Raw genomic sequence first — 20,968 nt, 5'->3', positions numbered from 1 at the left:
ACGGTACCGGGAGTGGCTTGAAGCTGAGTTGAGTTGCGTTGCCGTACAGGTTGAGCAGTTCAGTTTTGAGCGCAACAGCGAACGTGGCGCGCGCGTGTGAGATTTTTTTTGTAGCGGCCGCAGCAGCAGCAGCAGGCAGCAGCAACGAAAGCGGTACGAAACGAAACGACGATAAGCAAGCGGCAGCAGTCGACGGCGACAGCAGCGCACGCTTGTCTCTGCTCAAATACAGTCGAAGAAGGGAGCTCAAAACAATTTCATTTCATTTTTTTAACTTCTGTTTTACGTTTGCCGCTGTTTCTGTTACTTCATTTTATTATTATTATTTATTTTATTTTTTTTTTTTTTGCCTGTTGCAATTTTTTTTTTTTATATATATTTCTTGTGCATACAATTGCAATTACTCCTGTGAGCAAAGAAACTGGACAATCTATACAGTTAGAACGCGCGTTTATTTGGCTCTTATTTTCATCATTTTGATTTTGGATTTTGGATTTCAGTTGCGCGTGTTCGGCTGCAGCAACTGCAACGCAACGACGCGTCGCGCGCGTTTTACGCACAGCTGCAACAGCAACAGCAACAAAAAACTACGTGTATACAAAATAAAATAATAATATAAAAGAATAAAACAGAGTGCAGCAGCCCTTCAGGAGAACCTGTTCTGCTGATGCTTTGTCTTTGAGTGTATGTGTGTGAGTGTATGTAGCGCCGCTGTTTATGCAAATTCGCTGCATAGTAACAACAACAAGAACAACAACACTCGCACAGCTGGCAGCTGATTTTGCAGCGCAGCAACAATAACAACAACAGCCACACACAATGAAAGTTCAGCGGAACCACAACGACTACAACAACATCAACAGCAGCAAACACTAAAAGAGACCAACGCAAGGGACTTCAACGTTTTGCTTTTTCGCGTAAGTCACAAATTTACCTCTTCCTTCCATTAACAATCTCAATGCATATGCGTATGTATGTGTGAGTGAGAGAGCCAGAAAGAGAGAGAGAGAGCGAGCACTCTCAAAGGTTAAGCTCAAGCTCAAGATTAACAGTTTTAATTAGCAGTACTCTAAGCTGCTCTTATGTAAAACATCTAACCGTACCAATTGGGTGCAATTTATTATTTTATTATTACAATTTGAGTTTATATGTAATATACATTATATATAGGAAATTGTGGTCTCATTTTTTTCTCTGTAAAATTAAATTAAAATTAAAAAATATATATATATTAATATATTTTTGTTTTGACATTTTAAAAAATTCTACCTAGACTTCAAAAGTATACATATTTTTCTAATAAAACAAAAATGAAAAGAGAAATATATATTTTATTTACATTGAATTAAATTTGATAATTTTAGAGATTTAAATATAAATATTTTCAAAGAAAATTAAAAATAAAATAAAATCAATAAAATACAATAAATGTAATATAAATATTTTTCTAAATTTTTTTTTTAACTCGAAATTTAAATAAAAAATTAACAAATATAGACATACTTTAAATATATAAATATATATAATAAATATATATATATTTTCTTTTTTCAAATCAAAATAAAAAATTAAATTTGTATTAACTTGATTTTACTACTGTAAAATAGCAGCAAAATATTTATTTATTTTTTTTTTTATTTGTTGATTAGCTTTTCTTCCAAATTTGGAGTCTTAAGTTTATCAATGTAAAAATCGAAGCTTCTAATATTTCACCCATTTATTGGGCTGTAATTTTTCTCAGTAAAGATTTGTTTCTTAAGTTTTTAAACCGCTTTTTGTTAGGCTCTCTATAGGCTGTGTCGCCCTGTTTGATTAATCTTAATTATTTCTTCACTTATCTTGCCTTCTTTCTCTCAATTAGTCTACCCTTTGGCATATCTTTCTTTTGTTTTCATTCTTGAAGAAAAATTTTCAGCTGCAGCTTCTATTTTTTTTTTTTTTTTTTTCATTTTTTTTTTTTTTTTTTTTTATGCTGCTCTCACGTTTTAAATATCAAGAAGTGATCTGAGTTTTTATTCACATCTTCTACATGTCTCTCTTCTCTCTCTATCTCTCTGTCCCTCTTGCTTTGACACTGAGCTTCATCTTTTTAGCATCTGCAGCGGCTTTAAGCCAAAGATGTTTCTCATTAGTGCCGCCTTCCACTTGTCGGATCCCTCGGGTCTCGTCTCTCGCCTCTTTCTCCCCATTCTATATCCTCAGTCTCTCCCCGTTCCGTTCGACGGAAATGGTCAATTGAAGCCGCACAGAGGCAACTCATTGTTTCGATTGCAGCGTCCACAGTTCGGATTGTCCCGCTCGCTGAGCAGCTCCCTAACACTAGTGTTGTTTTTTCTTTCTTCTTTTTTTTTTTAATGTCTGCGGTTTTTACGAGCCCAACATGTGAGTGAGGGCGGACGATGGGCCGGCAGGGGGTGGGCAGTTTATGAAGTACCTGGAAAAACGATAATATATTAATCTCAGCCCAAGTTCAGCTGGTTTTTTAATTAAAGATCTTAAAGTTTCATCTGTGTGTTTTATCTCTACCCAACGCATAAATCAAAGTGCTTTATGAGCCGAGCTTCTGTAGCTCACCGAGACGCAGCTTAAAATTTTCAGGTTTAAGTTTATACATTATATAGCATCGAATAAAGGAAGCTAAGCTGGGATTTTTCATTTTTAATTGAGCAAAAAAAAAAAAAACTTGAGAATGTTGGACTAACGCCTCAAGCATCAATTTAATACAAGCAAAAAAAATTGACAAGATAAAATAAATATAAGAGAATTTTAGAAAAGTTTTTATTAAAGTAAAATTATAGAAAATCAGATGAAAAATGTTTAGAATGAAATGCAGAAAAAAAGTTTAAAACTCGAACTAAAGTGGATTAAATTATTATATGGTGAAACAATTCACTTTATGTAATTTTATATGAAATATATAGTTTATATAAAACAGATAGCTAGTGACAATAGGCTTTTCGAAGCTATATGTTAGTTTAAGTAAAGATTAAAGATGAAAGTAATGTTGTATCATATTATTATAATAAAAAATAAAGTTATATATGTATCTATTAAAGTTTATTAAAACTTAACATACGTCAATAAAAGCTTTGCTCAAGTAGAGTACATTAAAATATATGAAAAGCTTTTGGTTTAGTTGCTTTGTTAAAGCTCCTATTAAGGAAACTTTAAGCGCATGAGAACGAAGATTAATGCACATTTTTACCATGAGCTAAATATAGCTAAATAGTTTGAGCTACTCTCGTTATTTCCCAATTGAAGGTTGCTGCCATCTGCCAGTTGCAGAGTCATCGAAGGTAGCCAAACAAAGCGACAAAGAGAGCGGGAGGGAGGGAGAGAGATAGAGACAGGGAGAAAACCCAAACAAAGGGATGCAGAGAGTGAGAAAAAAGATGTAGATGCAGGTAGCAATAGTGATAGAGTGTGACAAGGCGGGGAGAGGCAGAGGGAGAGGTAAGCACTTCCGCTTGGCCAAGCAGCTGGCCAACAACAACAACAACAACAATAACAACAAACAACAGCAGAACAATGCAATTAAAGCCGAATGAATTTGCTTTTCTAGCTTGTGACATCACAAATTTAATGAATGACTAACTGAAAAGTCTGTTCGACTCCAACTTCGATTCGGACTCTGACAAAGTATTCATGTTAAGGTTAAACGTGTAAAGCTCTCAGCATTCTAATTGCATGACAAACAAACAGATAAACAACGTTAGCTAAAAGCATTACCGATGCAAATGCATATTCGGAATGCTTTGACTGAGCGACTAGCTAATTACCTGTAAAATCTAGTCAAGCTATAGAAAGTAAGACTTGAATGGAAGCAAAGTCTATGTATATGCTTCACTTGATCAGAAAAGCTTTAACAGTATTCAAGTAAAATCATGAAATTAAAATGTTATATATTTTTTGTAATCTTAAGTTATTCACTAAATACTAAAGAAATATTTCACTTGCGTTGGAAATACCAATAGCATTACTCATCAGCATTGGCATCATTGTTACCAATTTCAATTAGCACTCTGATTAAATTTAGCATTTATGTACATATATGATCATAATCGTTATTATATTTGTTAGCCTAGCTCTTTAGCATTACCATGATTATTATCAAGCTAGGCATCTCAATTGTAATGCAATGATTAGCTTTAGTTATTTTATTCTCATTGTTATGGATATTATCATTGACATTTGAATTTGCAGTATCAAGAGCATAGCTCATTAGCATTTGCATCATTCTTAAATATTATCATTAGTATTGTCATCATCATTGTTTTTCTAAGACCCATTTATATAATCATTATGATTTTACCTCATTAGCTTAATGATTAACAATCTAATCTAAGCAGAGTAATAACAAGGAACATTAGTGCAATTCTAGGCATTATCATTGTTATTGACATTAGCAGCATCATAGGCACAGCTCATCAACATCATGATTTTCAAATTGATAGTCATTATCATTAACATCATAATATGAGCATTAATCAAAGGTTATTCAGATCATTAAGCATAAGCAATTGGTATTAGAATTATCATGAGCATACTTCATCAGCTTCATTATTCAGAAATTTATATATTTTTTTTTTTTATTTTTATTATCATTATCCTTAGTATCACTATTGTCATTATCAGCATTATGATTAGCAGCAGTTTAGTTTTGTTAGATTCATTATTATTATCAGCATTCATAATTATCCTTATTACATTACTATTATTAGTAGTAGAGTGTATTAATTATTAATATTTATAATTAATATTAGTATTAGTTATTAATAGTTATAATTAGTATTAGTATTAGTTATTAATAGGCATTGGTTCAGTTTTTTTTCCAATTCCTCATTATTATTGGCCATGAATATTATTATTATTCCCAGCATTTTTATTAGCTTTATCATTAGCAAAGTGCATTAGTATTAGCATTAGTTTGGCCAGATTCGCAATTATTAATTATATTTATAATGAGCATAGCCAATATTATTATCATTGTACATCAAACACATTCCTTGCTGTTACATATTGCCTGCCAGTGTCTGACATACCCCATGCAACAATTTCCCTTTTAATTTAGAGCAGACATTTTTTATACCCTGAACCCATTTTCAATGGGAAATCAGGGTATAATGGTTTTGTTGAAATGTATGTAACAGGCAGAAGGAGGCGTGGCAGACCCCACAAAGTATATATATTCTTGATCAGGGCGACGAGCTGAGTTGATTTGCCCCTGTCCGTCTGTCTGTCCGTCTGTCCGTCTGTCCGTCCGTCCGTCTGTCCGTCTGTCCGTCTGTCCGTCTGTCCGTATGTATGAACGCGTCGATTTCAGAAGATATAAGAGCTAGAGACTTCAAATTTTTTTTAAATGTCTGTAATTACAGCGCGCATATCAAGTTTATCATTAAAAATCGATAACTCATCCCAATCTTTTTTATCGATAAAAAACCTTATCGAAAACCAGCTATAAAATTATATCTTCTACACCTTTATTGCTAGAGTCTCCAAATTTTTAATGTATGCTTACATGCAATTTATACAATTTCGGTTTTTGTTAAAATTTACCCCCCACCCTCAAATTCACCCCCTCACCATCACTTTTGTAAAAAGCGTATTTCAAATACTAGAGACTTGTGCTTTGGCAATTACATGCATATCCATGATATATAATCATAATCTTAAAGTTTCATGAAGATCGTAGGTCCACAAAAAAAGTTATTAAGCAATTAAGTTCTCATAGTAAGCGCACACTACAGCCCATGCGTGTTTATGCGTGGGTGCTTGTGTGTGTATGTGTTTGTGTATGTGTGTGTATGTGTTTGTGTATGTGTGTGTGTATGTGTATGTGTGTGTGTATTTGTTTGTGTATGTATGCGTGTGTGTGTGTGTCTGTATGCGTGTTTGTGTATGTATGCCTGTGTGTGCGTACGTGCCTGTGTGTGTGTGTGTGCGTGTTTCTTGTGTAAGCTGAAAGACGCGAAAAATTATTGAAATATCTATTGCTCCAAGGGTTCAGGGGATCTCGTAGTCGAGCAGTCTCGACTAGAGCTTTCTTACTTGTTTTTATTTTTTATTTTCTGATTTTGAAATTCTGTCTAAAGCACGTAATACTGCCCGACGCCGACGACCTTTGCAATGCGACACCTGCACTCGGTTCAACTAACAGCTGCCATGCCAACACCACACCTACCACCCCCCACCATTTGCCACGCCTGTTCGGCCCCCCACTTTTGGTGTGCTCTAAGTGTGCATAGAAATTGCAATTTTTCGCACATAACTTTTGCCTCGCTTTCCATGGCCTTGGCAATGAATTGAAAGCGCCCCACTTGCAGCACGCGGTAAAGGGGTGGGGAGAGAGAGGGAGGCGAGGCGAGGAGTTTGTGTTTGTGTATGTGTATGTGTATGTGGCGGTCATTGTTGCGGCTGCCTGTTGCGGTTAATTGTTGCAGTTGCATTCGCCTTGCCCGTAGCCAGCGAAGCGTGTGGAATAAACAGGAAAACAGTGGCCAAATAAAGGGGAAGATCGAGAGGTAAATACATGGGCAAATGCATGTATGTGAATGTGTGTGTGTGTGTGTGTGTGTGACGGAACTAGCAGGGTGTCAATGGAATAGTTTGTTATAAGCTGAACGATCGTATATGTCTATACATAGATAGCAACACAATATAAAGCAGAGCACAGGTGGCACAGTGGACGCAGCGAGAGGAGTGGAGTGGGGGAAAGGTAGCAAGGGGGCACAAGCAAAGCGAAACAAGGGTTAAATGATGCCCATTAGGAGCCATAAATTGATACCCTCAATACTAGATTAATGTGACACACACACCATCTCTATCTCCCTCTCTCTCTCTCTCCCCCCCCCCCCTCTCTCTCTCTCTCTCTCTCTCTCTCTGTGTGTTTTCTTCTACAGTCACTAAATCAAATTAGTTCAAAGCTTCCAAACATTTTTCTGTTGGGGAAGTTTCTTATCAGCTTCAGCGGAACGAAAAACACTTTATTTCTATAAATAGAAACAATTAACAGATTATTCGAGTCGCCTCTTAAAATGTGAATCCAAATCAGTTTTCCTTCAATGATTCCATACTTTTAAAGCACTCTCTCTCTCTCTTTCCATCTTCCTATCCTTCACTCTCCCAGATTATTTTCTCTCTCTGCCTCTACGATCTCTCTCCCTCTATCTCAGCCCCTTCTCTCAACCCACCTCTCTCTCTCATCTAACCCGCTTCATCTGTCTGTCTCTCCTGCGATCTCTCTCTCTCTCTCTCTCTCTATCTAGCTATCTTCCTTTTACTCGTTCCCTCAGAGTCCTTTCTATTTCTCTCTTTTAGCTTCTTTGCGCTTCTCTCCCTTTCCCTCAATCTGTTCTCTCTCTTTCTCATTTTCTATCTTTCTCTCTCTCTCTCCCTCTTTCTGTCTCTGCCTCTCCCTAAGCGGCATTCATTTGCAATTTTCAAATTCTGCTTTATGTGACATTCTGAAATGTTTGATCCCATTTAAGTTGACACCCAGAATGAAGAATGAATCAAATAATTGAATTAGTTTATGCAAACTGATCTAAATTAAGTCTAAATATGATAATTTGAATATGCATCTACAATTGCAGAGCTTTTTACAGTTAAGTAGTGGAAAAGTGAAAAAGAGAAGTTACTTATAGCAACCATCTGATAATCTTACTTATAATAAAAGAAAAATACAAATATTTTATACTTTTCAATAGGAAAGTTTTTTAATCATACTCAGTCAAAGCAGCACTTAAAGTACTTAAAAGCCAATACACCCACATCATGAAGAGAGTATTAAAATAGCAATTGCTTTGGGCAATCGATTGCTGCTTAAATGAGAATGAAAAGACTTAAGTGGAAGATCGGGTCAAGCGTATAAAGATCGAGTTGAGTGCATTCAACTCTCAATTGGAGAAAGAGAGGGTGTGTGAGGGAGAGAAATGGACAGGGTGACATCGAACAAGTGGAACAAATGGCAATTGGATAGATTTAAATGATTGCACGCATCAATTTCTCTCAGTGCAGCGCATTTGCCTTTAATTGAAATTGAAGCTGTCTGCAGATTCTATTAGTTGATTTACGTTCTTGCTCAATCACACAATAGCACACGCACACATACACACACACACACATACACGTTGGCACGCCCCCTGCCCATGGGGGCTCGAAGTCAAGTCGCGTGTTTGTCTTCAGATAGCGTGAAACAAACAAAAAATTTACATTTTTCGGCCGACTTCAATCAGAGGCGCGCAACACGTTTTCCAATCAAACTAAATGTACCGATCCCCAAAGATACTCGAATACTATATATCTATGGAGACATAGATATAGGTATAGATAGAGCAGGTTGTAGATAGATATAGCACTCGTGTTATTTAAACGGCCTTCACACACAACAATACTGACGGACGGATGTGTGGGCGAGGAGGGCAGGAAAAGAGAGATTCTTTAGATAGGGAAAAACGAGCCGACGAGCAACTCAGAAAATTTGAGCAGGAATTTTAATTTAATTAGAGCTCCGATATATATAAATGTATATACATAGCAAATATTGGGCATCAACAAATGTTTAAAGTACGACTTTAGCTCTCAATTTGATACGAAGATATGTTATATATTAGTTATGCATTTGCATATATGTAGATACATATGTATATATGTACATCAATATTTTTTCTCCTATCTAAATTGCTGTTATTACATCCTTTATCTTAAATTCTATATCCTAGATTATGGTACAGTATTGTCTCGATAATAATCAAAAATCGCTATAAATCGACAAAAAAAATTCTATCCGCTTCAAAAAATATCGTTCTCAATAATTCTTGATTATTTGAATTTTTGTGTAAATTGAAAAAATCTATTCCTCTTGCCGTTTCGAATTATCGGGACTCCACTGTACTTCTATACCCGTTGAAAATGGGTAGTTAGGGTATAAAAGTGTTCTTAAAATTGGTGTAACAGTCAGAAGGAGGCGTGACAGACCCCATAACGTAGCAGAGTCGCCCTTGTTAGTTAGCCTGTTCCGTCTGTAGGTCCAAAAGCTTACACCTTTTGCACTTTGTTCATACCTCAGTCGAATACTCTATGCGGAATATTTAGATATATAAGAAGCCTTACAATAGTTCCCTGGACTCTACTAAATATAAGTCGTACTGATTGAAGTTTTTTTTCTAAATCAAAAAATGATAAAGATATGAAACTGAATCTCTGAACTTAATTCTAACATTTGATTTACACATATATATTGTATATTACATATATTATATATTATATTATAATGCACTTTTTATAATTATTTTCACTGCTCTCTCGTTTTTCTTTTCCCTCGCTCTGTCTCTCTTTTTCTTTATCTTTCGCTGTCTTTCTCAGTCTCTCTCTCCCAGTCTTCTAATTCTTCTATATTCGAGTACCAAATTTTTAACATCTCTCCAATTTGTCTATTTACAGTTTGATACATTGATATGCATCGCTGGCGTTGTCTGATTAACAGAAACAACAACAACCACTACAACAACTATAAACGAAAAACGAGGAGACAATACGAGCCGTAAATTCAACGCAATTTGTTATCAACGCGACATTTTACAGCACTGTCCAAGCGGCTTTTTTTCTTGAATACTCGCTTCAGCTGAAGCTCGGTTCCACCGCAACTCTCCAAACTCTCCACAGGCTCAGCAATTTGAAATTGTGCCAAAATGTATAAGCTATTGGGTAGCCTGAAGAGCTACCTCAAATGGCAGGACATCCAGACGGATAATGCAGTCTTCCGGCTCCACAACTCCTTCACAACGGTACTTTTGCTTACCTGCAGCCTGATCATCACGGCCACCCAGTATGTCGGCCAGCCGATCAGCTGCATCGTCAATGGCATACCGCCGCATGTGGTCAACACCTTTTGCTGGATTCATAGTACGTTCACCATGCCGGACGCGTTCAATCGACAGGTGAGAAGTCTACACAACTCTACATGAGTCACATCCAAAAGTGTAATTGGGCTACAGAGCATTCACATACCCATAAGTCAAATAAGCTTAAAATTGTTCGCAATTCTACAAAGACGGTGCATACTCTACACATTACAAAAAAGTCTACAATTTGTACTATTCTTTGTATGTATTATTCCAATAATATAATATAAAGTAATGCTTCGCATTTCGAAAAATTTACAAATCAAGTCAGATAGCTCGAAGTCTCCACAAAACATTTATTGTATGTAGAGCGAAAATATCATTTCTCGACACATATTAAATAAGGCTTAGAGTATATATGTAAAAAAAAATCAATTTAGAGCAATTTTGCTAAGACTACACAAGTCTCCAAATGGGTTTTGTGCGTGGGGAATGCTAAGAAAAGTGAATGACTTGAAGATATTTGTAAATTTCTTTAGTTTTATGTCAAATCAACAAAGTCTACACAAATCTCCACAAATATTTTTGAAATATATTTTCAAATTTAAACTGACAAATAACAGTTAATAGCATTTCATGGCAAAATGAACAATTTTGCAAAGTCTACACTAGTCTCCAAAAGCATAATTTTTACATTTTGTGATGAATGCCTTTGATATTATTTAAGAGACTGCATCAAACGTTCTAATACGCTCACTACGTATTTTTTGCATAGTCTACGCAAGTCTCCAAAAATAATAATATTAATTTTTCAACTGCACTTCAATCAAACAAACCTCAGCAAACCTTGTAAATATCATGTTTACAAACTCTACGCAAGTCTCCAAACGTTCCAAGTGCTGACAATGTAATTTTTGCATAGTCTACACAAGTCTCCAAAAATAATGATATACATTTTTCAAATGCACTTCAATCAAACAAACCTCGGCAAACCTTGTAAATAGCATGTTTACAAACTCTACGCAAGTCTCCAAATATAGTTAGCGCGCCTTTTAAGTCACGCAATCACGAAACTTCAGCGCAGCTTCCCAGAATTTGCTACCTTTTCTGCTTCACTGGAGTCTTGTCTTGCCTTGCTTGGTTTCATTCTTTTTACTGCTTCTTCCTCTTCTTCTGCGTCTTCGTCCTCTTCTACACATCCTTATGTAGGCCGATCACGTTCAACGTTGTCTCATTTGTATGATGTGTAATACATGCTGTAGGCCCGTTTATGGATGCCTCGCATAAATATGTGCATATTTATATGCTCCGGCTATAAAGCAATTATAAAAGGGGCGTTGTCGCTCCAAATTGTGCTTCGTGTGATCCAAAAAGGAAGAAGAAGATGAAACCAAAATACAAAACCAAGGAAAAAAACCGATTAACAACGACACAAAAATTGAATATCCCGCGGCCAGCCTTTCGCTTATGCACATATCTCATATTTCAACAGGGGCAATGTTTTGTGATTTCGTGGAACCTTCAACGCAGACGAACAACATGTCCTTGTCCCTAAGGCAGAGTACATCAAAATTCGCAAGCAGTTTGTCAATGCAGAAAAGAAGAGGTTGAGGCTCAATAGCCTGAAAGGAAATCATTAGAGAGTCGGAGAGCTTGGAACTTCAGTAAAGACTCAATCTCTAGAGAAAATCTAAATAAGAAGTGCCTTTAGCTTCCCTCGCTAAACACACAACTGTTATATAGGCAACTGTTATACCAGTTAGCAGAATGTTTTTTGTTTTTTTTTTTTTTTTTTTTTTTTTAGACTAAATTTATTACATATGCAGCAACATATAACATATACTGTATACTATATTATACTTAATATTATAACTGTTATACTGCTATTGTTACTAGACAATGCTACTAAATAATAAAAAAAAAGTATCACAATTCGTTAACTTCATTTAAGTGAGTTTTATAACAAAAGATACAAAAATTGCATACAACTTTTTTATACTACTTTATCACAAACATGTAGTATAACAGTAAGCATTATGACAGTTATTAATCATAATAATCGACTTTTATTATAGCAGTAAGGCATATTAACAGTAAGTGGTCTACCAATTGTATACCATAAATCAGCAAGCTTTAGTATAACAGTACAATATAATAGTTGCAAAGCTGTAGAAACTATTGTACAATGCAATAGTTGTAAAGCTGTAGAAACTAGAGTTCGGTTTATATATAGTCGAGTCACTCACATCCTATTAAAAATCCATATACCATTCTTAACTGTTATAAGATATGATAACTGTTATACATTATATGCCTCAATGTTATAATCAACTAAAATATTTAAATATATTTAATAATACTTATACTACTTAATATAATCACAAATGGAACTGTTATACTATTGTTTTACTACTGTTATAATAGGTCTTTAGGCTTTAAAATATATATAATGTCGATCAACAATCATTGAAAACTGTTATACTGTCATTGCTGCTGTTATATTGTAGAGTATATACCATATCTAATTCTTTGCATATGTTCCATTTCAAGGTCGGCCGTGAGGTGGCACATCCTGGCGTTGCCAACGACTTCAATGACAAGGATGCCCGGAAATACTATACCTACTATCAGTGGGTGTGCTTTGTGCTCTTCTTCCAGGTAAGAAAAACAGCCATACAAAAGATCTCTGCAATTGTGTGCTTATGAGCGAGCACCTTCACCCCCGCCTCAAGCTCGAGCCCCCCGCTTTGGTCTGTACAATAGGGTATACGAAAGTAGGGATATCTCTCCGTTTATGTTTGACGTTTTGACGACTTCCATATCGCTGTGCTCGTGGTCTCAATTGCTACGCAGAGGCCATAGCACACACACACACGCGCACACACACACGCACACACATTTATAAGACTCGCACAACAGCTGTACTTCAATGAAGCCTAATTGAATGCGTGCGTTGGCTTTCGATCTATGGGGGGAGGAGGAGGCTGTGGAGGCGTGTATGCGTTTGTGAAAAGTAGAGAAAGAGAGAGAGAGACGCAGAGGGAAAGAGAGGTAGCGGCTAATGCCTAACCGTTGATTGGGGGATGGGGGGCACGCACAATTCATTGTATTGCCAAGCACGCGCAATCAAGTATGATTGCGCGCCTGTTGCGCAACACGCAATACACAATCAGCAACAACAACAACAACAACAACAACAGCTCAACAACAACAGCAACAACAACAACTACTACAACAGTTGCTAAACACCAAAGACAGCAGCAGCAAACACTTGCGAAATGCCAGAATACTGAATTCCAATGGATTAATGACTTGCTAAATCCCAGCAACAACAACAACAACAAATGACAGAAGAACAACAACAGCAACAACAACAACAACAATTATGAAAGAACGCATCTAACTTCTGCGGAAAGTCAAACATCAACTGTTGAAGCTCTCCACAAATAAGAGCTCTTAGCTAATGTTTGCGTGTAGTTGATTAACAATCGTTCAACTAACAAGTACAGTAAAGACTGCCCGTAATGGACACTGAAGGGAATTTTGAATTTATGCTTAAAACTGTTTAACGGAAATTTGTGTTAACTTATATATACACATAAATAAGTCTGCTGAACTTATTATGTCGTTTTTGCTTAGACTCTCTAATAATACTCTCTATTCTATATATAGAGTATAAGGACCCAAAAGCTTTAGGATCACGCTAAAAGCTGTTTATAAAATAAATAAATGTAGCACTGATGCTAAATATGAATGTATTGAGAAACTTAGAACAAGTAAAAGCTAACTATAATGGATAATGAACAAACTTCTGAATTAAGCTTAAAGCTCTTTGCTGCAAATTAGTGTTAACTAATAGAGTGTAAAACTTTTTATGGAATATGCCATAACACTGATGAGAGACTTAGAACCAGTAAAAGCTGCCTACAATAGACAAGGCGAAAGCTTTTAAATCAAGCTTAAAGCTCTTCAAAGCAAATACAGTCTTATACTGTCTCAGCTTACTTCAAAGACTGTGGTCCTATTGATTTATTACTATTATACAATATACATATGTATATCCTCTCTTATGCTCGCATTTAACGTTTTTGGTTTAAGCTAAAAGATCTTAACTTCAACTCCAACAATTTTCGAAGAAGTATTTCACAGAATTTATTATAATTTCTTTAAAGAAAACTTAAAAAAAACGCTTTTTAAGTGTATAACAAAAAAACTTAATTAATAGAAAATATTTTTATATTTATGAATATTTTAATATATGTATGTCTCAAATTGTGCTCATTGAGATTATCACTAATTTGATTTGTTTAGCTGTATAAGAATTTCTTTTCTAGGATAATTTAAAGTATTAATATTACGTTTCCTTTCAAATTGAGATTTCTATATTCATTTAAATGTGTTTTGCTATTTTCCCCCTCAATTCTATAGGCCATGGCCTGCTATACTCCAAAGTTTTTGTGGAACAAATTCGAGGGCGGTCTGATGCGCATGATTGTCATGGGTCTGAACATCACGATCTGCACGAACGAGGAGAAGGAGGCCAAGCGCGATGCCCTGCTCGACTATCTCATCAAGCATGTGAAGGTGAGCACGAATGCCCAAATCCAACTCGTATGCAGAAACACGTAATAATATTGTATATCCATTTGATCGATTGCAGCGTCATAAACTGTATGCCATACGGTATTGGGCCTGCGAGGTGCTCTGCTTCATCAATATTGTGCTTCAGATGTATTTGATGAATCGTTTCTTTGACGGCGAGTTCATATCGTATGGCACGAATATAATGGGATTATCGGATGTGCCGCAGGAACAGCGTATGGATCCCATGGTTTATGTCTTTCCGCGCGTCACCAAATGCATTTTCCATAAATACGGTGCCGGTGGATCGCTGCAGACGCACGATTCCCTATGCATATTGCCGCTGAACATTGTCAATGAGAAGACCTATGTGTTCATCTGGTTCTGGTATTGGATACTGCTCGTACTGCTCGTTGGACTGATGATATTCCGGTACATAGCTATATATAGATAGATATACGTATATAACTTTAGATTGTTGTAGAAGTTTATCTTAGTTCAAAGAACTGTTATACATAGTTCTAGATACTGTTAAGGCTCCTGCTAGTTAGACAAAGCTCGTGTTAATTTGAGAAACACCTAGTTACTATTCAACATATAGTATATTTAGCTAGTCTTCATTTTAACATAACGTATATATAATTATGCCTACTGTTAAAGTGCTGTTAGACGGCCAGTCTATTGTAAAACTATACTTCTGTTATAGTTGCTCTTAAAATGTATGTTGGTTACAAAATCAGTGTGCTTCTTAACTAAATTCTAATCCATCGATTTCCCTAACTCTAATGTTGTCTAACTTTATACATTCTACTTGTTGTCGAAGCTCATGTCAGGCAAATAACTAAACTGTTGCGCTATATAAAGAATATGTTTTAAGTCAGCATAGCATAGCATAGATTCCACTGTTAACTCTTTAGCTAAGCTAGACAGACTGGAAACTCTTTTATGCTGCACTGTTAACACGCTGAACGTACAGGTTCCTTGTCTGACAGTGCCGTTTCGTTAAGTTTTGCTTAACATGGCACTGTTGAGCGCCTGCTGTTAGCTAACAGACAGAGTGCTGTATATTACAGTGCTGTTGTTGAGCTAGTTAACAGCGAGTTAAACTGCCTGTTAAATGTTTTAAGAGCCTTTCTGCAACAATTTAAATTTAAGTAATATTAGAGTGAATTTTAAACAGACTTGCTCAAAAATAAATTCTCCATATATTTACAGTGCCTGCATCATCTTCATGCCCAAGTTCCGGCCGCGTCTATTGAATGCGCGCAATCGCATGATTCCCATGGAGACCTGCCGCACACTCTCGCGCCGCTTGGACATTGGCGATTGGTGGCTAATATATATGCTGGGTCGCAATCTGGATCCGGTTATATATAAGGAGGTGATGGGCGAATTTGCCAAGCAGGTGGAGCCGGCGAAAAACGATCGCAACAAGTAAACGAGCAGGAGAGCGAGCGAGATAGAGAGAAACCCTCTGGATGATTATATTCATAATTACTATTATTTAGCAAAAATCAAGACAATTAGCTGAAGAAAACAAAAGCAAGAAAAAGACAATCTATTCAAAAATCATTTCCACCCACTCGAGAAGAAGAAGAAGCAAAAGAAAGAAACTCTTAATCAATGATCACAACTCAAATTCGAAAAAGAAAAGAAAAAACAAAAACTGTTTAAATATTTAAGCATAAACACAATATTTCAACAGTTTTGTATTCTTTCTTAAAAAAAAAAAAAAAAAAAAAATTTTTTTATTACTTTTAAATTAAATTTAATATGTAGCATGTAAAATATAAAAACGAAAACAAAAGTTACGGCCCAAAAAAATTCTAAAAAAAAACTATATATACATATATATATATACAGATATATATATATATTTGATTCTTATGAAATTAAGCGCAACTTGCAACTGCCAAGCAAAAATCAGCAACAAAAATATATAACGCTCTTATAATACAAGAAAAAACATAAATATTGCTTTTGAGTCTTTCATAATAGTTCATAACATAACATAATATTGATAAATCTGAACAATTTTAAAGCGTTTTGCTGGCAAATATTAAATGTTAAGTTTTTTGTATAGTTTTAGGCAAAAATTGCAAGATTTTTTATAAAACTAAAGCAAAATATATATATGTATACATATTTATTTATATATATATATGTTTATACAAAAACATGAAATAAACTATATAACTGGCGAAAATGAACTTGTTTTCTTACAATTTAAAGTCTAAAAATCTTTAAAAATGTTAATTCATTAAAAAAGTTAAGTTACAATTTTTTAACTTAAGTGTAACTAGTTTCCATAGAAGAACAACTAAATTGTTACCCATAAATCCATTTTAATCCATTTTTGTAACAATTTAAAAATTAATTCAAAAATCAACTTCCAAATTAACGTTAACGCAGCTTCGTTGAGTTCGTTTAATGCTCATTTAACGAAATGTCGTCAAGTGAGTAACGTAAGTAAGCATTCGCGCGTGCAGCGCAATATGCTCAATTCTAGTACTAAAATGAGTAACGCGAACGCATGAATGCGCAACGTAAAGCCAAACTGCGTAAGGCATTAAACTAATGCAGTAAATTGTTGCAAAACTCAATTAAATAAAACCAAAACGAATTAGAATAAGTGATAAAAATGTGATGACAAGTGTAAGTGCTAATACTTATGCTAAAGCGTAAAAATAACCAATAATCGAAAACCAACAAAACGAAAACAAATGCGGAATAATGTTTTGTCAAAGTCGCGCGTGCGGGTGTATGTGTGAGTGTGTAAGCGTGTCCGTGTGAGTGCGAAGCAGTTAAAAACGTAGCGAAAATTTTCTGAACAGAGGCAAAATAAAAGCGCAAAAGCTAGACGAAAAAATATAAACATAACACGAATGTGTGTAGGTGTGTGTGAGAGATAGTGTGCGGCTGGGTGGAGTTGAGAGGGTACCATAATAGTTATTGGCCTTACATATATATGTAAACACAGAGCACCGCAATTTTGGTTTCTCTTTTGTTTTCATATTGTGTTAATTTGGTCCCTTGCGTGAGAGAGTGTGTGTGCATGGAATTTAGCGACGCCTGCTGGCACCAAATTCAACCCCCAATGCCCCTGCTCCTGGTTAACGGGCGCAACAGCAACAACAACAATAGAAACATCACACCACCAACCCAAAACGCCAACCACCACCCCCTGACGACAGCTACCATGAAAATTGACTCTCGGTCGAACGAAGGTGATGTTATAGTTGTTGTTGTTGTTGGGGTGTTAAGCTAAAATAACAAGCGGCAGCAGCAGTAGCAGCGCCGTAATTCAAAAACTGTCGAAATAAAACGGCTCTGCGCTCCACTCTTGACTTGCCTTTCTTTCATTCTCTTTCTTTCTCTCTCTCACCCTGCCGTTCTACATTGCTCAGCTCGTCACTCTGATGCGCATTATATTGCTCACTCACTCCTCTTTCTCTCTCACTCTCTTGTGACGCTTATTATGCCGCAGCCAAAAGTTTAGCTCCAAGCGCCCTGTCCTTTATAATTGGGTGTACGCTTTGTGTGAGAGTGGATGTGTGTGTGACTAAAGGCGAATCGTAAGCCCAAAAAGAAGCACAAAGCAGCCAACGAAAAACAACTGGCACTCAAAGCGAACAATAGCCAACGCAATTTAATTTGCTGTTGTTGAGTAATTATTTCGCTTGTGTGAGACAAATAAAATGTTGTATTTAATTAAAAAAAAAGGAATTGCAATCGAATTTTAATTGTTGTGCTGTGAATTCGTTGGCTGCTTAAAATTGTGCGCAAATTGCGCGCTGCGCAACACCGGCCGGCGACCGTCGTCCGTTTGGCAACACTGACAGTGTTGTTTGCCGCCTGTGCGTGTATGCAACCCTGTGTGCCGAACACACGAATCTGAGTGTGAAAGCGTGTGGTCGAAAAATTAAGAACAGCAACAAAAAACGTAAGATCCAAAACGGCTCTCTTTGTATGAGTAGCAGCAGCAGCGGTAAAAAAAAAAAAAAAATGCTCGCGGGGGAGCAAAGAAAATTGACAGCAGTAGCAGCACCAGCAGCAGAGGCAGAGCAGCGCAGCCGCTAATCTTTTGCTGTCGCGTCGCGTCGCAAAAGCAAAATCACGCAGAGCCAATAAAAGCAAAAAATACAAAAATATAAATATACAAATAAATATAGATATACAATTATACATATACACTTGTATATACATATATATAAAATTTCCATACCCAAAAATAACCAAAAAATTTTCAAGTTTGACGTTTTTATGGTGTGTGAAAAACGACACGGGAACAAGGAATAGGCCACAAAAACTGAAAGCAAAGCTAAAGAATAAGGCAAAAGAAGAGGAAGCAGCAGCAATTGTAGCAGCGAAAAGCGTGCAAAGGCGACAGGAAAAAGGTCAAAATGAGTGTGGTGTGTGCAAGATAGAAGAAGAATAATCATGGAATCAATGAAAATGGAGCAAATGTGAAAAACTTGTGGAAAAGCTAAAATTAATTTTTTGTTGTTTTTGTTCACGCGCGCGTATTTGCGTTTGTGTGCGTGCGTGCGTCCGTGCGTGTGAGTGTGCCAGTCAGCCAGCGTGTGTGCTTGTGTGTGTGTGTGAACAAGAGGCGAGAGTGAGAGTGTGAGTGCGAGCGAGGCAGGCAAACAGGCAGGAAGGGACCTAAAGTATTTTGTAAAACGCATTTACTAATTAAATACAAATACAAAAAGTGAATATATATACACATGTGCATACTTATATATACGAATTCACACACATATATACATATGTATGTGTATATATATTTAGATGTGAATGTTTGGAATAATTGCACGAGTTAGAAGAGACGGCGAAACAGCTGCACGAGCATTTGATAAATGGCAATTCAAAAAGGAAATCGATAATAATAATAACAATAACAATCAACGCCTTTAAAGTGTCCCCACCTCACATCTTCCTCTTCTTCTTCTACTTATAGTTGTTGCTGGTGTTGTTGGAACGTATGCAATGTGTTGTTCTTTTTTTTGTTGTTTTTTTGAATGCAAGTAAAAGAAACAAGAACTAAAAATAATAATAAAAAGAAACAAATTAATATAAAAATATCGAGAAATACCAAATAAATGAATAAAATGTGTAAAGCCAACGAATGCGCCTTAGCAGCCGCAGCCGCCGCAGCAGCAGTCGAAGAAGCGCCACACAGCGTCGCAGCAGCAGCCGCCAACGCCGCCAACGCGTGGAAAGCAGCAAAAAGCAACGCATGACCGAACGACGCGGCGACGTTCACAAAAAGCGAAGCAAAGCAAAGCAAAGCGAAACAATTGCTTCAAACTAAAGCGAGAGAAGAGTGCAACAAAAGAGAGCAGCAAAAAAAGAACGAACAAATCGTATGCAAAACAAAAACACAAAAAGCACACACACGGGAATAATAATAACAATAATAAAAGCAAACACAAAAGCAACAACAAAGCCGTTAGGCAATAGAGAATAGCCGTAGAAGTAGAAAAACAAAACGAAGTAACGTGCAATAACTAAAACAAAAAAAGAAAAACTCAAGCAAAAGGCAAACAACGCTAAACGCACACGAAGAACGCACCACAAAAAGGAGCGAGCCAGAGAGCGAGTGACAGCAAAACTTGCGGAAAGGCAGAGAATAAGAAAGGAACGGAAAAGCAAAAGGAAGGCAGCAGGAAAATAGCAACAACAACAGCAGGAGCAGTTGAGCTTTCAGCGTTGTTGTTGTTGGTGTTTGTGCTGTTGTTGTTGTTGGTGGCGTTGGTGTTGCCATGGCCAGCAGCAGCAGCAGCGCAACAAATGCAGTCAGCAGCAACGCAACTGCGCTGCCTTCACTCTTTGCCGGCAGCAACAACAACAACAGCAGCAGCAGCAATAATAATAGCAGTGGCTGCGCTGCCGCCGTCAACGTCGCGGCCAAAGATATGGACGGACTGATTGCCATCAATGATAGCGCATTATCGCAACAAATCGAATTTATACTACAAGATGCTCCCATGGAGCAGGATGACGAGCAGCAGCAGCTGCAATTGCAGCAGCAGCTCAATATGGCAGCAGCAGCAGCGACGGCGGCAGCAGCGGCAGCGGCAGCTGCGTCCAAGCTCGACAACCACCCACCGACAACAACAAATGCAACAATAACGACAACAACAACAAACAGCGCTTCCGCCTACATCAACCATAATAGCAGCAGCAACAGCAGCAGCAACAACAACAACAACAGCAACAATCATATAAATAGCCACAACAACAACAGCAGTTTGAGTGTTGAGGATCAGCAGCAATTGTTGCTACAGCAGCATCGTGCACAGCAGCAACAACAACAACAGCAGCAGCAGCAGCAGCAACATCATCTGCTGAATGGCCGTCGCATTATCATTCAATCGACGGGCAACGGCGCCGGTTCCGTGATGGCTGCCAGCGACATCAAGGAGGAGCAGCAGGAGCTCGAGGATGAGCCCGAGGATGAGGAGGAGGAGGAAGAGGAAGATCCAGAGCTTAACGATGAGAATCTGCAGGACATCGAAGAGGAGGCGCAGGCAGCCGAA

General features: G+C 36.9%; 2 protein-coding genes and 1 long non-coding RNA gene across 12 annotated transcripts in view; 2 read left to right on the top strand and 1 right to left on the bottom strand.

Annotated features, from left to right (window-relative positions):
- The first annotated feature begins 51 nt into the window (after positions 1 to 51).
- Positions 52 to 16,629, top strand: ogre (optic ganglion reduced). Of its 2 annotated transcripts, XM_089473757.1 has the most exons (7): positions 52 to 153; positions 501 to 917; positions 9,442 to 9,938; positions 12,393 to 12,500; positions 14,271 to 14,426; positions 14,503 to 14,855; positions 15,639 to 16,629. In XM_089473757.1, exons 3-7 carry the CDS (start codon positions 9,690 to 9,692, stop codon positions 15,859 to 15,861), a joined length of 1,089 nt encoding a protein of 362 aa, XP_089329883.1. In that variant the 5' UTR covers positions 52 to 153; positions 501 to 917; positions 9,442 to 9,689; the 3' UTR covers positions 15,862 to 16,629. The 2 variants fall into 2 exon arrangements, with proteins under 2 accessions (XP_089329883.1, XP_089329882.1); XM_089473756.1 differs by having other exon boundaries at positions 98 to 917.
- LOC149267862 (uncharacterized) overlaps positions 1,898 to 20,968 on the bottom strand; it is a 24,159-nt gene continuing 5,088 nt past the window's right edge. The window contains exon 2 of the long non-coding RNA XR_016270968.1: positions 1,898 to 2,434. This is a non-coding gene — a long non-coding RNA (uncharacterized LOC149267862). The remainder of the gene's footprint in view (positions 2,435 to 20,968) is intronic.
- LOC108619944 (uncharacterized) overlaps positions 16,920 to 20,968 on the top strand; it is a 20,253-nt gene continuing 16,204 nt past the window's right edge. The window contains exons 1-2 of one of the 9 annotated variants that reach the window (XM_089473745.1): positions 16,920 to 17,078; positions 19,387 to 20,968. The exon at positions 19,387 to 20,968 is cut by the window's right edge and continues 318 nt beyond it. In XM_089473745.1, coding sequence (XP_089329871.1) covers positions 20,192 to 20,968 — 777 coding nt within the window. In that variant the 5' untranslated portion in view covers positions 16,920 to 17,078; positions 19,387 to 20,191. Of the gene's footprint in view, positions 17,079 to 18,022 lie in introns of those variants that run through there. The other 8 variants (XM_089473750.1, XM_089473753.1, XM_089473751.1 and 5 more) reach the window with 8 other exon arrangements.

The sequence above is a fragment of the Drosophila arizonae genome, chromosome X (genome assembly GCF_054131065.1).
Source record: "Drosophila arizonae isolate 15081-1271.41 chromosome X, UAZ_ARI_1.0, whole genome shotgun sequence".
Taxonomy (NCBI): domain Eukaryota; kingdom Metazoa; phylum Arthropoda; class Insecta; order Diptera; family Drosophilidae; genus Drosophila; species Drosophila arizonae.
This window is presented reverse-complemented; position numbering and strand designations above follow the sequence as displayed.

What these genes read in the sequence shown, in the direction of transcription:
- ogre (XM_089473757.1), top strand. Translation starts at nt 9,690, where the DNA reads ATGTATAAGCTATTGGGTAGCCTGAAGAGCTACCTCAAATGGCAGGAC. An exon ending in CGGACGCGTTCAATCGACAG is followed by an intron (nt 9,939 to 12,392) that starts GTGAGAAGTCTA and finishes TTCCATTTCAAG; the next exon opens with GTCGGCCGTGAGGTGGCACA. An exon ending in GCTTTGTGCTCTTCTTCCAG is followed by an intron (nt 12,501 to 14,270) that starts GTAAGAAAAACA and finishes TCAATTCTATAG; the next exon opens with GCCATGGCCTGCTATACTCC.